This window comes from Akanthomyces muscarius, chromosome 6 (genome assembly GCF_028009165.1).
Source record: "Akanthomyces muscarius strain Ve6 chromosome 6, whole genome shotgun sequence".
Classification (NCBI taxonomy): Eukaryota; Fungi; Ascomycota; class Sordariomycetes; order Hypocreales; family Cordycipitaceae; genus Akanthomyces; species Akanthomyces muscarius.
The window spans coordinates 2,245,341-2,261,089 of NC_079246.1; the positions used below are offsets into that span (position 1 = coordinate 2,245,341).

At 53.2% G+C, this 15,749-nt stretch overlaps 5 protein-coding genes across 5 annotated transcripts; 3 read left to right on the top strand and 2 right to left on the bottom strand.

Moving 5' to 3' along the window:
* Positions 1-331: 331 nt before the first annotated feature.
* Positions 332-1,871, top strand: LMH87_000790 (uncharacterized protein; the record flags this gene model as incomplete). The annotated part of the gene is made up of 5 exons (XM_056198757.1): positions 332-446; positions 651-835; positions 973-1,130; positions 1,192-1,450; positions 1,527-1,871. The coding sequence occupies 5 exons, from the start codon at positions 332-334 to the stop codon at positions 1,869-1,871; spliced, it is 1,062 nt and encodes a 353-aa protein (XP_056055675.1).
* Positions 1,872-3,550: 1,679 nt separating this feature from the next.
* On the top strand, positions 3,551-6,235 carry LMH87_000791 (uncharacterized protein; the record flags this gene model as incomplete). The annotated part of the gene is made up of 6 exons (XM_056198758.1): positions 3,551-3,674; positions 3,747-3,996; positions 4,071-4,293; positions 4,358-4,461; positions 4,512-4,808; positions 4,864-6,235. The coding sequence occupies 6 exons, from the start codon at positions 3,551-3,553 to the stop codon at positions 6,233-6,235; spliced, it is 2,370 nt and encodes a 789-aa protein (XP_056055676.1).
* A 104-nt stretch (positions 6,236-6,339) lies between these two features.
* On the bottom strand, positions 6,340-6,825 carry LMH87_000792 (uncharacterized protein; the record flags this gene model as incomplete). Its single annotated transcript, XM_056198759.1, has 3 exons — positions 6,340-6,612; positions 6,666-6,674; positions 6,775-6,825. 3 exons carry the CDS (start codon positions 6,823-6,825, stop codon positions 6,340-6,342), a joined length of 333 nt encoding a protein of 110 aa, XP_056055677.1.
* Positions 6,826-7,499: 674 nt separating this feature from the next.
* Positions 7,500-9,109, top strand: LMH87_000793 (uncharacterized protein; the record flags this gene model as incomplete). Its single annotated transcript, XM_056198760.1, has 4 exons — positions 7,500-7,527; positions 7,591-7,796; positions 7,852-8,060; positions 8,110-9,109. 4 exons carry the CDS (start codon positions 7,500-7,502, stop codon positions 9,107-9,109), a joined length of 1,443 nt encoding a protein of 480 aa, XP_056055678.1.
* An 855-nt stretch (positions 9,110-9,964) lies between these two features.
* On the bottom strand, positions 9,965-10,563 carry LMH87_000794 (uncharacterized protein; the record flags this gene model as incomplete). The annotated part of the gene is made up of 4 exons (XM_056198761.1): positions 9,965-9,985; positions 10,065-10,119; positions 10,209-10,275; positions 10,452-10,563. The coding sequence occupies 4 exons, from the start codon at positions 10,561-10,563 to the stop codon at positions 9,965-9,967; spliced, it is 255 nt and encodes an 84-aa protein (XP_056055679.1).
* Between the last annotated feature and the right edge of the window lie 5,186 nt (positions 10,564-15,749).

Consider the following 15,749-nt stretch of genomic DNA (forward strand, 5'->3'; position numbering starts at 1 on the left):
CGCTTGAGCCCTTCTCATCCCGAAGCTCTTCAACTCGATACCCTCACCTTGAACCGCCACATCATTTCGCCATACCTCGCGCAACCGTCGCCCGCAGTTGACCAGCTTCATATCGCCACGGCCGCGTCGCATTTTCGCCCAATTCCGCTCTCTGTCGCCTCTCGGCATCCATAGCAGCTCCTCGCCGCGTTCTTGGACCCCGCAGGTCCTCGTCTACTCTTCCAACCTCGTCCGAATACCCGACAAACTGGCGCCCCCATCGACTTCCTCCGACAGAGCCTGTCCCCGTCTTGGCTGTGGAGGAACCTTTTCTTCGCTGAGCTTTTCCGAAATGTGTTTTGGCAGTCGCAAGAGCGACAGCGGCGAGGCTCGCTCCCGCGAACTCGACCGCATGCTCCGCCAAGATGAGCGTCGAATGTCCAAGGAGGTCAAGCTCCTTCTTCTCGGTAGGTCAGCTACTAGCGCAACAGAAGCTTCCCGATCTCTTCTCGTGCTTGTCCAATTACTACTTCGCTCCGCAGCAGCCTCAGCTGCGTCGCACACGGCTCAGCCGTGTGAAGTCGGAGTTGGGCTCTCCTAAAACCTTTCCAGCTTCTCAGACCCCTCCCTCTCCTCTCACGCGCATCCACTAATCTCTGTGTAACCCGCAGGTGCCGGAGAATCGGGCAAATCGACTATTCTGAAACAGATGAAGCTCATATACTCACAGGGCTTCAGTAAGAGCGAGCGTCTTGACTGGAAACCCGTCGTCTTTAGCAACATTGTCCAGTCCTTTCGCACCATCAACGAGGCCATGTCGGAGCTCAACTACGATTTCGACAACCCCGATAATGAGGTAAGACTCACCCTAGGTCTTGTGTAACTTGCTAGCTACTACATGGCTCGGTCCGCTGCGTCGCTCAGCTCCCGCGCGCCAAGACCTGGTCGCATGCGAGCAGCTGCAGTCGCGCACATAGCTAACAAGGCCTGCAGAAATACATGGCGCGCATTCTTGTCGATCACGAAATCAGTCCCGAAGAAAAGCCACCACAAGAATACCTAGAACCCATCAAGAGCCTCTGGCAAGACAGCGGCGTGAAGAGGGCCATCGCCAAGGGCAACGAATATGCGCTCCACGACAACCTTGCATAGTGAGTAAAGCTTCAACCGTCACGGTCCTCGCAGTTTGAGCGTAGTGCTGACCCAAATTAGCTTTGTCGAAGACATTGACCGTATTTGGGCCGACGGCTACGTTCCCAACGACCAGGATCTTCTGCGCTCGCGACTACGAACTACGGGTATAACAGAAACCATTTTCGACCTCGGGCAGCTGACTTACCGCATGTTTGATGTTGGTGGACAACGATCTGAACGCAAGAAGTGGATTCATTGCTTTGAGAATGTTAACTGCCTGCTTTTCCTGGTCGCGATCAGTGGCTACGACCAGTGCCTTGTAGAGGACAAGGACGGAGTATGTGGCAAATGTACCCCACGGCGCATGACGCACAAAGAGTGTCCCAATTGGCATGCTAACTTGTTGCCTGCAGAACCAAATGAACGAAGCCCTGATGCTATGGGAATCGATAGCCAACTCGCATTGGTTCACGCGCTCCTCCATGATCCTCTTCCTCAACAAGATGGACCTCTTCCGCGAAAAGCTGCCGCGCAGCCCCATCAGCAAATACGGCTTCACTGATTACCACGGCCCAACGGACGACTACAAAGCCGCCAGCAAGTACTTTCTCGATAAATTCAAGGCCCTGAGCCGCAACCCGGAAAAAGAAATCTACGGCCACTTTACCAACGCCACTGATACCAACCTGCTCAAGATCACCATGGGCTCGGTGCAGGACATGATAATACAGCGCAACCTGAAGCAGTTGATACTATAAGGCAGATACGCGGAACGCAATGGCCGCTGGCATTTTTTTGCAGCAGCCGCGCCTTTTTCACTTGTCTTGCCTCGTTCTGATGCAGCCGATAGGCGCTAGGGATGTTGTATTCTTTTGGACGACCATCATGTATGATTACGGTATTGTCACGGCCTTGCATACTACGACTTTCATTTGCAGTTTCTTTTTCTCCCGTGGATTGGTTCCCCTTTTTACTTTTTGGGACATCGCCATTTCTTTCCTTCTTTTCAACGCCGCCACGCCGCAGAGACGAGCAGATAGCCGCGACGAAAATCGAAGGCGGGAAAGCCACTCGACCTGTTTTAGCAAGACAGCGCGCCGACGGATGCCCAACGACAATATGATACCCAGAGATGGATGGATTGAGGCCGCCTGTTTTTCTTGTTTCCGAGATTGCATACGAACTGGGAGGCACAGCTTTTTTCTTCTTGTTATTAATTTTCCAAGCGACATTCGCCTACCCATGATGTTTTCTTTTCCCGTTTTTATTCTGGCATTCAGTCCTGATTTCTCTTGTTGCTCTCTTGGTCTTGTCCCAGGCTTCTCATTCATCATCATCACCTTCCGTTCTCTTTTTTTTTCAATATACAACTCTTGCCAACATGATGTAAGACAGACAGGCGGAGCAAAGCACATATTTTCTATAGCGCAGGGAACGATTTTCTCGCACAAGGAAATACGACTAAAAGACATGCACAAAATAATGCAAAATCATGGTGCTGTTTATTTGGTAGTGGCGACAAATCGGGAGTGGACGCGAGGAAATATCGCTGCCAGCATGTGATGACGACGGTGGACGGCCGAGTCCCCAAGCCACAGCGCGATCCATGGCCGGCAACGCATCCCCGCAAAATTTGATTTAATAGTTCAAATATAGAGTCAAAAATTGGGAATCAGTCACGGGCTTGTTTATTAAATTTCAGCCACCGCATTTGCCGGCAGAATTAGTGGCGCCAAACTGGGGAAAACAATACGGCAGTACCTGGCGAAGAACGCCACGAGCGCCCGCCGAGTAGTCTAACTATTAAGAACCACCGAGGCCCTGGTCTACTTGCAGCAGAGCCCGAAGATTCTCCATGTAGCAAGAGCGATACGAGCCCCAGAAATACCCCAAAGCCTTGGACTGGTTTGCAGGATGCAAAGCTAAACTCATGCATGATGACGGTTTATTCCGATGTTTACCCAGCGCGATGCAACCATGACGAGCTGCCCATCAGCCCCATGTGGGCACGTCGGCATCTCACATTAGGTAGACAGGTTCCGACAAGAAGGGATATTTTACTAGGTGTGACCAGTCCGGAGAATTAGCATGGCTAGCAACTAGTACTTATTGCTAATCATTCACCTGACCCGAGATTTTGCCAGCAGCACCGCAATCCCGCATGCCCCGGTTCGGCCCTACCTTTGTTTCCCCGCAAAATCGAGGTCCCATCGCAGGTCCCGTTCTGGAGCTGCGCCCATGGGCAACCCGGATCAGCTCAAAAGCTAGAGCTAGAGCGCGAGCTACCACTTTTTGTTTTCTCCAAGCGTCAGCCGTCTTCCGCTCCTACATTTGTCCGCCCAATTGGGCGAAAACTATATAACGGCTGCAATCTCTCCAGCCCAGCAGTTTGTCCCCTCACCTAGGGAAGACCCTTACTTTCGGAACAAGACAGACAATGGTCGTTGCAAACGCGCTGCTCTGGGCTGTGGCTGGCCTGGCCGCGGCCGCCTCAGCATCAAGCGATGTCATCACCAACGACACGTACTTTTACGGCGAATCGCCACCCGTCTATCCATCCCGTACGTCTTTCATTCTAAATGGAGAAAAAAAAACAGCAGGATGGGCGAAGCTAATTCGTTGTGATGAAACAGCGGAAATTACAGCGACAGGCGCCTGGGCAGATGCCTACGCCAAAGCGAAAGAGCTCGTGTCCAAGATGACGCTCGAGGAAAAGGTCAGCCTCACCGGCGGCACCAATGGCATCGACAATGGCTGCTCCGGCAATATTGCCAACGTCTCCCGGGTCGGTTTTCCAGGCATGTGTCTGAGCGATGCCGGCCAAGGGCTGCGTGCGACCGACTTTGTGAGCTCGTTTCCCAGCGGCATCCACGTTGGGGCCAGGTGCGTTGATCCAATACCAAACTCTGTCACTATTTTCACAATTGTTTTCTCAGATACTGACCTAGATGCGCCAGCTGGAACAAAGACTTGACGGCCCGTAGAGGCGCTGCCATGGCAGACGAGTTCAAGAAAAAAGGGGTCAACGTCCTGCTGGGCCCTGTTGTTGGGCCTGCATGGCGCGTCATGCTCAGCGGCCGCAACTGGGAGGGCTTCGCGGCGGATCCGTACTTGTCGGGCTCCTTGGCGGCGCAGAGCGTCATTGGCATTCAGGGCCAAGGTGTCATCACCAGCACCAAGGTAAGGTCGCCCTGGCGTGGAATAGTACTCGACGATCCCTTTCTGACTAGCTTGCCCTGTATAGCACTTTATTGCCAATGAGCAAGAGACAAACAGGAATCCCAGCGGGGATGTCCAGTCTGTGTCGTCCAACATTGACGACAAGACAATGCACGAGCTGTATTTATGGTATGCCTCTTAATGTTGTGTGTCTGGGGATTGTTGCTGACCACTCGCAGGCCCTTCCAGGATGCTGTCCATGCGGGCTCTGCCAACATCATGTGCTCGTACCAGCGCATCAACAACTCTTACGGATGCGCCAACAGCAAGAGTCTCAACGGCTTGCTCAAGACGGAGCTGGGCTTCCAGGGCTTCGTCGTGTCTGACTGGGGTGCCCAGCACACTGGCCATGCTGGAGCTCTGGCGGGCATGGACATGGTTATGCCTGACCCCGGCTCGTTTTGGGGTGATAAGCTCGTCGAGTCCGTCAAGAACGGCTCTGTGCCCGAGTCGAGAATCAACGACATGGCCACCAGGTGCGTTGTCGTGTTGAGCTGTTCTCTAGCCAATCTTTTACTGACATTCTTTCAGAATCCTCACGACTTGGTATCAATTCAAACAAGACACCAACTTTCCAAACCCAGGTTTTGGAGTACCGAAAGATGTTACCAAGCCACATAAAATTGTCGATGCTCGCGATCTCGCAGCCCGGCCCGTGCTTCTCGACGGTGCCCTCGAGGGCCACGTTCTGGTAAAGAACACCAAGAACACGCTCCCACTCCAGAAACCGCAGCTCATCTCTGCTTTCGGCTACTCGGCCCGCGCGCCTGGCTTTTTCGCGCCCGGCGGCGGCATCCAGCTCTTTCAGTGGCAGCTCGGCGCCGAGATGATTGACGCCAACGAGGTCGTCTCCGGCGCCCTAGGTAATGCAGACCACGCATCGACCATTGGTATCAACGGCACGCTCTTTAGCGGCTGCGGCTCCGGCGCCACCACACCGGCCAACGCGATCTCGCCGTTTGAGGCCCTCAAGTTGCGCACATACAATGACGGCACGGCGCTGTTCCACGACTTTGTCTCCCCCGAGCCCGTCGTAGACCCAGCCTCGGACGTGTGCATCGTCTTTGGCAACGCATTCGCCTGCGAGGCCTACGATCGCCCCGCGCTCCAGGACGCGTACACGGACAAGCTCGTTAAGACTGTTGCCGACCGCTGCAACCGGACCATTGTCGTGCTGCACAATGCGGGACCGCGCGTTGTCGACGCCTGGATCGAGCACGACAATGTCACCGCTGTGGTGTTTGCGCATCTCCCCGGCCAAGAGTCAGGCCACGCGCTCGTCTCCCTGCTCTACGGCGAGGCCAACCCCTCAGGCAAGCTGCCTTACACGCTCGCCAAGAACGAGAGCGATTATGCCGTGCTGAAGCCCTCGAAACCAGAGGGTCGCTTCGCCAATTTTCCGCAGTCCAATTTTACAGAGGGCGTGTACACGGATTACCGACACTTTGACAAGGAGGACATTTCGCCGCGCTTCGAGTTTGGCTTTGGCCTCAGCTACACGACCTTTAACCTCTCCAACGCCAAGATCCAGCGCGTCGAGGGCGGTAACACCAAGGACGAGCACCCCACGGGCGCTGTGATCCCCGGCGGCCCGGCCGATCTCTGGGACAACATCTTGTCTGTCACGGCGGATGTGCGGAATACCGGAACGCAGCATGCCGGTGCCGAAGTGGTGCAGCTGTACGTGGGCATTCCCGGCGCGCCGGTGCGCCAGCTGCGCGGGTACGACAAGGTATACCTGCAGCCGGGGGAGACGAGGACTGCGACATTTGCACTATCGCGAAGGGACCTGAGCGTGTGGAATGTTGAGTCGCAAAAGTGGCAGCTGCAAAGAGGTTCGTATACGATTTGGGTTGGCACGAGTAGTAGGAGCTTGCCGCTCAAAGAATCATTGGAGATTTAGATGCGTGTTGATGTGGGTGGGAGATGGTGGATATGTAGTATACATATAATCGAATAATACAAACTATTTTGTGCCGGTATATCAAAGCTTTGGATATCTCTTTGTCAACACTGTATGTACATAAAACCCTTTTTTTTTGCACAAGGGCACTGGCAAACTTTTGATATGCAAAGCTGCGTTGGGTATGATGTCTGGCCCGCCCGCCGAGGCTGCCTTGAGAGCCGGGCTTTTTCTCGGCCGTGGCCTGTTTGAGCCGCGTCGTGGCACGATGATGCGGGCAGATGCAGCAGACTGCTACGGAATGCATTACGCGCAGATGGCGCCATAGCGCGGTACACGGGTATGGTGATGCAGAGGCGTTCTGCCTTCTTGACAAGCTGCACCTCGACTGTTTAGCATGCTAGATAGACCTGTAGCGTGGGCACACTACCCTAATAAGCTAAGCAGAGGAAAGTTTGTACAGCAGTGCATAGCATAATAGCCCGCGTCTTATCTCGCTTGGTTGGTTTCTCGACATGCTGTGAGCGAGAGTGATTCACAGGTATCGTAATGGCTGACCCCTCCAGGTCCCTGATAAGTGCCGTGTCCATTATTGGGCGCTACTGTACAAGAATGGCATGCTGCACTGTAAGTCGGCCTGGACGGCGACGTTCTCAGCAACTACAATCCTTCTTAAACCTCTTGAAAAAGCATAGTTAACCGACTGCATCTTTGCTCGTCACGAAAATTTCAATTAATTTATAAACCGGCGTGGGCACTGATTTGTTAGGCCTTACGCCTTTCGTGACCCCTCGTTTTATCATCCAGTACAGTGCGTGTCTCGCCCCGCCACTGGCGCGGGGCTGCTGCGGCTGCCTAGGCTGCCTAGAGTGTGGCCTTGTGACACTGTGCGTGGAGCCGTGCGTGGAGCGTGCGTGGAGACATCGCCATCGGCACCTTCACTCTTGCCCCACCCGCTTCAACTTCACCATCACCAGCACACTCAATCACGCCTGCTTCTCGCCTTCTCTTTCCTTGCACATTTCTCTTGTCATATCGAAATCTTAAGCGACGGTCTTTCCAAGCCATCTTTGGAGCCTTTCAAGGGTATTTTGGCTGCTAGAAAGCATCTACGCCGCAACCCCCGCTTCTGCCTGTTGCAACGCAGCCCAACCAACTTGATCTCCGAGCGTCCGAGCATCGTGCAAGTTGCCTCCTCCTCCTTCTTCAGCGACGACCAAAAACGCCTGCAAGCTTCGTATATCGACCTCAAAAACCTGCCATCATGCCTGCAGCTTTAGCTGAAGGCGAAGGTGAGCCCCCCCTCCTTCTAAAGTGCCTCTATAGTGGTGAACACCCCGCTTACACAATCACAGTCCTCGTAACCCTCTCCTGCCTGGCTCCCTCGACCTTGCTATTCCCACAACGCCGGCTCCTTTTATCGAACCAAAAAAGCTCGATCCCCATCGGACGGGCATCAAAACGCAGCTCGACCCTAGAATCGCGAATGTACAACGCCTGGGTCGACGCCCCCGTCATGTCACGGCGGCACGCGGAGCTAAGATTCGACTCCCAAGGCCAGGTGTGTATTCAATTCTTCCATTCTGTGCGTAGAGGGTTCTGACTCTGTATCCTAGAAGGTTCTGATTCAAGATGTTGGCTCCCTGCATGGGACATATCACAACGACACGAAGCTACAGCAGGGTCAGGCAAAAGCTTTATACCACGGAGACTTGTTGAAGTTCGGTATTGCCATCGATCGCGGCAACGAAAGCTTTCCGCAATGCACTATGAAGGTCGGAATCGAGTTTGGTCGAACTGGTGATCAAGCTGCAATCGAGGCTAGGTACGCACGGCGGCTCAACAGACAAGACTTGCTTGCTAACATACTGCAGTTTACCTCAACCTATTGTCTTCTCAGTTCCCGACGAGACAGATTCAGAGATGGATGATATGGACGAGATGCACGAGATGCAATTTGCGCACGATATGGAAGATGTGGAAGATTCAGACATTGATAGCCAAGCTGCATTTAGCACTCCTGATGACAACGACGACGATCCGGCACTCAGAGCAAGCGCCATGGCTCTTGCAGAGAATGGCCTAGAACTCGAGTTCCGTGGTTTCGATACATCGGATCCTATTGATCTCACCTCAGAGCCAGATCTCGTTTCTGAGGACAACATCCCCAGCTCCAGTCCCATTTCCAACGACTCTGACTTGCCTGCCCACAACGAAGACTACACGCTTGGGACAGTTGAACTGGATGACGTGGAGCTAGGAGATTTGAGTGAGGTCTCAGGCGCATTGCCTAGCGAAGGCTTCGCTCCCGCGGCACAGCTCAAAGAAGATGTCACTGTGGATATTGTCGATGAGAATATTCCAGGAATGAATGGACCGCTCTCTGAGGATCAGCATCTTTCTGCCATCTCAGAGATAACACCGTCGATGAGAGCCAAATCGCTTGGTGAGCTGTCTGGGAAGCCCGAATATTTCATCGCGCGGGAGCAGAACAAACTCAACCTCCAGACCTTATTTACTTCACGTGATGAACAGCCCGAGCTGGTTTGTGGATTTCCGAAGGAGCTGCCCGCACCCGTTTCCAGTCACAGCGAAGAACCGACGCTGGCGATCCCCAAAGAGAGCGAGATCGGCTCGAAGAAGCGAAAGGCCGACCAGATCTCGGACTCGAGCCCTCTGGAACTTCAGGCTCAAGTTGATGATGGCGTGCTCGATGTGTCTTCTCGAGCATCTCTTCCACAGGACGTACCATCTAACGCCGCTGTAACTTTGGCTTACAAACGAGTCAAAACTGCTGCAGAATATGTCGGAATTATGGCTATTGGTGGCGCCGCAGTGATGACTGCGCTTATTGCGACAGCACCAACCTTTTGATTGCTTTGCTTGTTGATCCTGCGGTAGGGAAAGCCAAGTGTCGATGCCTGCATTTCTTTTCTTCTCTTTCTTTTATTGTTTGCTTTTACCGATAAGGACTTACTATGGTACTTTGCTCGGTTTTGCTTTGCTGTTTAGTGCTCTTCTCAGTCTAGTTATATGGCGGCGTTACGAATTTAGGATGACGCAAGGTTGACGTTTTAGGAATGACGATGATTAGTTTTCCATTATCCAATTGTAGGTATATATCACTTTTATTTCAAACTCCTTCTCTCATTGCTTGACTTTGCCACGGTATAAGCAGCGTAATTATAGCGACTTGAATAAGGCAACAGCACATGGCAGTTGTGAACCTTGGCGTCGGCTTTTCTCTGGTCGACGGCGTTGAGGATCTTTTGAAGTTCGGCACATGCGCAGACTCACCATGTCAAAGAACAGAGTTAATCGACAAGCTCAGGTTAGAATGGTGTACCCATCCCTGATTTCATTTTCGCATTTTCTGTACACACTGCTGGTTCGATTTCGCGCCGCGGGCGAATGCATCAGTCATGCCGAGACTTACCCTAGAGTCGCGATACGCTTCCATTTGGTGGCCCTTGGGTCTGATTCTTCGAATGCAAATCGCAGCTACGGCCCTGGTAGACGGAAACTTACGGTGAAAGCTTGTCTCCAAGCTTCTTTGTAATTATAATTACCGTAAATGACAATGCATCTCTTGTTTATACGCTTTGATGTTCAGTTTCTCATTGTGCACCACTGGGCTTACATGCCGTCACGACATCTTCCACCGTGCTTTTACATTGCCAGGCACGTTTCTACTGACTGCGAAACTGTACCGCGTTTTTCCTACCCTTTCTAGGCAAGAGAGACCTTTCTCTGTTTCAAAACTATTACATGTTCTTTTTGCAAGTTTTTGCAACCACTTGCAGTTACATAAAAGTTTACAAAAATATACCAACGCCCATTCCGCCATGCTCCGTCTAAATCGAAAGCTCCACAGCACTCGTGGGCTCCACGATTATTAGCTACGGCTATAACGCGCGCCTTGGAAAAGGAAAAAAAAGGGGGGGGGGGGGGACTAGAGCATGGGACGACTGACTCGCTGTGATGGGGTGCGGTAATGGAGCCCATCGTGACGGTGGGAAAAGAAGAAGAAAAGAAGGCTTCTAGAGCCTGGTCAGGGCGTCGTTTTACCCAGATCCATGAATCGGTGCCATGAGAAGCCACGGAAGGAACAAGGGAAAAGAGGGCACAAGAAAATAAAAATCCACAAGTTGCCATGTGGCAAGTACCATTACTCGCGTTTCAGATGAAAAGCGACGGCATTTGGCGTTGCTCGTACCAGGGAAAAAAAAAGGAAGAAAAAAAAGAGCCAATACGTTCGTCATGGATCTTAGTCTCCTCCATAGGGGGGCGTGAGGCTCAAAAATCGGCCGTCCAGATCGAGCATACATGTATACGCGGATTTAAAAAAAAAAAAAAGAGTACGCCAAATAAAATCAAAAGGGCGCTTTCGTGTCCAGCCACTTCCCTGAAAGAAAGAAAAAAGACGTCTGATGAAAATACCTGCTCTTTTCGGACCAGCCCCGACGGGATTGCGCAAGCCTCCCATCCGGCCCCCAATCTTTGGTTTCTGCAACGATTGCACACATACGCACCTCCGGCAGGCATTCTGCAACAGGTTGCCCATCCCAAAACGCCACTGTCAGTTTTGGCCAAAACAGGCGGGACCAAGTAACGAATCGTGTAGATGAGTTTTCCATGCTCGAATTGGCTGCGTGTATCCACAACGAGAAAATAATTAGATCACGCGAGCAAAAAGTGACTCTAGATGCGACGGGTCGCTATGGTCCCAATGTGGATATATCTCTCTTCTTTCTATGATATCTCGGCACCCCGGTTTCGGTATTGGCATGCTCCATCCACCGAAAGCGTGTACTGGTAAAGGGTGACATCTTTCTCTCCTCATCGCTGAATAAATGTGGGTGGGCGGACGACCTTGACTGATGGATCAGTCCTTGCCAAGAAAAGCGGTCAGGCTAATTCCTTCCATGGAAGGGAGCCTTTCTTCCATTTGTGGAATCTTCTTCTTCCTGCTCGTCGGCCAATGCCCCAAAGCCATGGCTAATGACCGGGCCAGATTAGCGCTGACATCCCCGGGCAAGGCTCAGCTGCCCCAAAAACCAATAGGGTGTGTGGCATGTGCAGATGTTCAAGGATACTGGTTCACTAAGGAATATACCCATGTAACCACAGTAAATGACTTGGAAATCATTTCTCCGGACTCTTATTCGACGGGCCTGGGCAAATGCCGAACCCGTGCCCTCGACCGCCAATCTTACTCTCTCTCTCTCTCCGTGCGCAGGAGCGGGATGATCGGTGGTGCCTGGAATCGCAACATAACTACCGCTTCTAGGCCATAAAGACGATCCCGCTAGCCACTGCATCCCGCCGTACGCCATCACCTCGGTTCTTTCTTTCGACATCGACAGCGTCTTGGGTTTGCTGCGGCCCCGGTGCACAGCACCAATCAACAGCCCCCTTTCGAATCTTTGGGCTTCTTCGGATAACAATTCACCGCGCAGCGTAGCATCCATCCCACCATCGTATAAAATTGACTAGAGACAAATCAATCCCGCCCGTAATACAGCAAATCATGGCTGCGGGCTCGCTAGGGGGGAGGACGGGGGGTGCGCGCCAGCACATGTGCGTTGGTTTCTCGTTTGGCGAACGAAACCCACCAGCTTTGGCTTCGACCCCCAACGAGGGCGCGTCATTCCCTTGCCCGACTTGGGCAAGAGCGAGATACGAAACGTCTGCGGCCCATTCATCTCAACGCCAGCAGGGCTAGGTTGTTGCTAGGGCTAGCATCGTCGTCCGTCGTCGTCACGCTGCGCGCTATCGGGATCACCAACACCCTCGCGGTGGGCCTGGCGTTCAATGACGGCGACACTAGGAGATTGCAAAACACGCCCTTGACCACGTTTGAAAAAAAGTCCAAGAGAATAGTCAGCAGCTAATCGACTAGACGACATTGTCTTGGTGCCAATGTAACCCTGATTTTCTGGGCCATTTTTGCCTGCCGGTAAACCCCGCTCCGCAACGCCGTAACCAGAAGCACATGGTCCAGTTTCCAGAAAAACATACCCTGTAATCTTTACAGGGAAGCAAGCTGTGAATGCAACGGCAACTGGGCAGAATATTGAAACCGAGGGGATGTGCAGACAGCAAGTGAGATTGCGTGAAGCTCGCCACACCCCTTGGGCCCCGAGGCATCGGGAGCCAATCGCTGCCACTCGTGAACGACTCCTCTGCAACCTTAGATGCGTTGCATCGTGACTCTGCAGTACGCCCCTACCACAGCAATGGTAGCTCTTGAGAGGGCGATTTCCGTCGCGGTGGGCTTTGGAATTTGCCGGGAGTCCTCGTATCCCGTCCCAATCCTGCACCAGCGCATACCTACTTTGGCAGGCCGAAATGAGTGCGCTTGCATGGGTGTGTTTCTGAGCGTTGCATCGGCCGGTAGCTGTTTATGATCTTATCAGACATTCGTCCCCAATGGCTGGGCGAGCTGATGGCATCGGTGCAACGCTTCAGCGAGCCCCATCAATAGTGCACCATGGCCACCGCTCGTCACCGCAGGATTCAGGCAGGCTGAGCCAACTCGAGCACAACATAGCTAGCGCTTCGAGGCAAAACATAGCAGCTTCCCTGCGGTGTTGATTTTTAGTATGGTTGTATTTTGCTCTGACTGCGTAGTATGACTTTCGACAGTGCTTGTGGGCCCACGACCCAGGCTTGCCCGTTGCCCGTGTTGTGGACGTGACGCAGACTGTCAAAGGATCTGCCCAGAACCAAGACCGCCGTCGTTGCTGTTTGTTCTACTGGCCCATCCGGGACAGCTTCCGACGAGGTCTTCAATGGGGAAAAAACTAGAGAGAGAGAAAAACATTACCTGCGTAGTTGGCCCAGTATGAAAGCACGACGCCGGCGGTGTGCCCGTAATAAACAAAGGCACGGCCTTACCCGCAAGTATTGATTCGCATTACTCGCACGTTCGCTGCAATAAGATGCGGGTGAAGTCCCCGTGCATGCGCGTTTTATCTGGACATCGAATAAAAGGCTGAGTGACGATGGGTCTTGAGACATGCATTCTGCTGGCTGCATCTCCTGACCGCTGCCAAGCTGGACCTATCCTGGAATGTGGGCGAGTATACCGGGGCAGTCGTACGTTGCATCGGCGATGTTCCGTTGCCAACAGCACGAAATATCGAGCTGCCGGACAGGAAAAAGCAAACCGTGACGGATACGTTTCGAGACATCATAACTTCGGTCCACCGAAGAGAGTCTGGATCCTGTACTGGTAGATGGAGTCATGCAGACAGATGTGACGACGGAACCGGAACACACCTGGGGTGTGCATTTTCCTAATTTCGCCAGATTTTGATACTCCTGCCGCTCATTGGACGGCTATTGTACTACTGGATTTCTGCAGCTGGATTAAGTCAGAAGAGCCGTCATTTCGGTCGCCTGTCAGGAATTGCGATGCGAGAAGTGCGGACCCGCCACAGACGCCAGATACACAGTCGGCCGATGGGGGCTTGGTAGCCTGCAGCAACAAAGCTTGCTCAGGAGTCGGATAACCCGATGCGGTTCCGGCCTGGCCAAGCCAGATCGCTGAACCTCTTCGTGGCTATGCCGAAATTTAAGCCAGCCAGGCGTAATTCAAGACAAAGAGAACGTGCTGCTGGATTTCTATGGCGTTAGAGGAGTCCGATCAGCATCAGGCTCTCATTGTCTCAGCACGCACCTTGCCCTGTACATTTGGGCGCCGCCACCACAGCCGGCTGGGGGGCCAATCTGCGGACAAAAGATTTGCGCCAGGTGCAGCGGGAGCGAGATCCGGGCTAGATGCGCCAGAGCGCAGGCACGCCTGCGAGACAGAAATGGGCGAAGCTGGCGTCCGGCGCTAGAGCAGAAGAGGGAACATCTCCATGGAGGGGCGTGTGCGACAAGTGTATTAAAAAGTGTCTCGAGACAAAAAAAGATGCAATCAAGATCCATGCGAGACATGCTAGAGAGAAAGGGGGGAAGGCGAGCCAACCCATGCATGTTTCTCTTGCTTTTCATCACGCGCGTGGAATGACATCTGTGGTTGGAGAAGCGTTGATCGTGGGATAAGCGAGCTGAAGCCGGGCGACTGGCATTTGTGACGACCCGGCAGATGTCCGATCTAGAAAAAGAGGCGGATGCTTTTTGTGGCGTCGTCGTACGATGCAAGAATCAAAGTCTGGGATGAGTCGCTGTGCGGCCTGCCTTGCAGGGCTCCCGGGCACTTTTGCTCAGCGTCACGCCGTGTGCTGCGTTACGGGCTGCTTTGCGGGCTGCTTTGGCGTGCCGTTCGTTTCCATCAGACTTCTAGATAAGTCACCGACGAAGCTGCTAAAAAAGTCGCCACTGCTGATCTTGGGAGCAGAGAAGATGGCGTATTGACGCCGTCGTATCAACTGCCGGCCGTGGAATGGTGCATCGGCAAACCCGCCTGATGGTTGGAATGCGACGCTCACGACACGGAGCAAGGGCGTCGAAAAGCCACCACGATGTAAGTTTCCCTGCAGTGTGCAACAGTCCAGCGCATGCAAGTGTAAACAACAGTGGGTTAGCCTTGCATCTAAGTCAATCTCAACTACAACCACGCGCGAAATAGCTGGCACAACATCTCACTTGGCGACATTCGCACCTACTTAGTGTTGGTCTTGCGAGGTGGAAGTGGTCTTCATCATGTTTCTCTCACCCTCTTTCTCTCGTTCTTTTCATCACTAATACAGTGGAGGACCATCTCTTCGGTGGCTGGTAGTGGCTGTAATGATAGTTGTGTAAATGAAACAGAATTGGCTTGGGGTTGAACCTTGTGCCCCCTCATGCTTCAGCTGTTACCAAGCCCTCTTTGACCTTTGATCATATCTGACAGGCGCAGAGCGGCTGGTCAACGCCTGGTAGAAAACGGGGATCAGGGGTCTTCCGATGGCGTCCCGTGCTCAAGCAGGAAGCAACCGAGATGACATCGTGAGACCCAGTTGCGCCCAGGGACGCGGATAGTGGGAGGAAGAGCCGTTACCCACACGACTCGGCCAAGGGCAGAAGATTGCATGGGAGAGGCGATCGACGGGCAGCAGGTCTCGGAATCGCGTGCTGCCGCAGGCAAAAAAAGGCTGAGACATAAGCAATGGCGCGGTGGCTAGCCTGCACCTCTGAGATATTGGCACGAGTAATGGTGCCGCCTCTTGTATCTCATCGCCCTCAGACCAAGCCGTGGCTGACTCTCGATGTTTCAAGACGCCTTCTTTTCCTTCCTTAGCCGGGCGCGATTCAGCGGTGGGCGATCGAGAGGAGAGGGCTTTGCTTTTGCTAGGGCGGAGTTGCGAACTCGCACGTTTGTGGCTGCTTGGGCGGGTGCACAGCTTTGTGCGGCCGAGTAACGAGGTGGCAGCTCAGGAATATTTTGATGAAGAAGGCGGTTTCTTGCAGATGTTACGCAGAAACTGTCTGTGATGATGGTAATGATGGATGCAAGGCATCAGCCGTGTTTGAGGCTCACTGCGTGTTGCGCCGCCAATGCTACCTACCAGCTGGTCAGCTG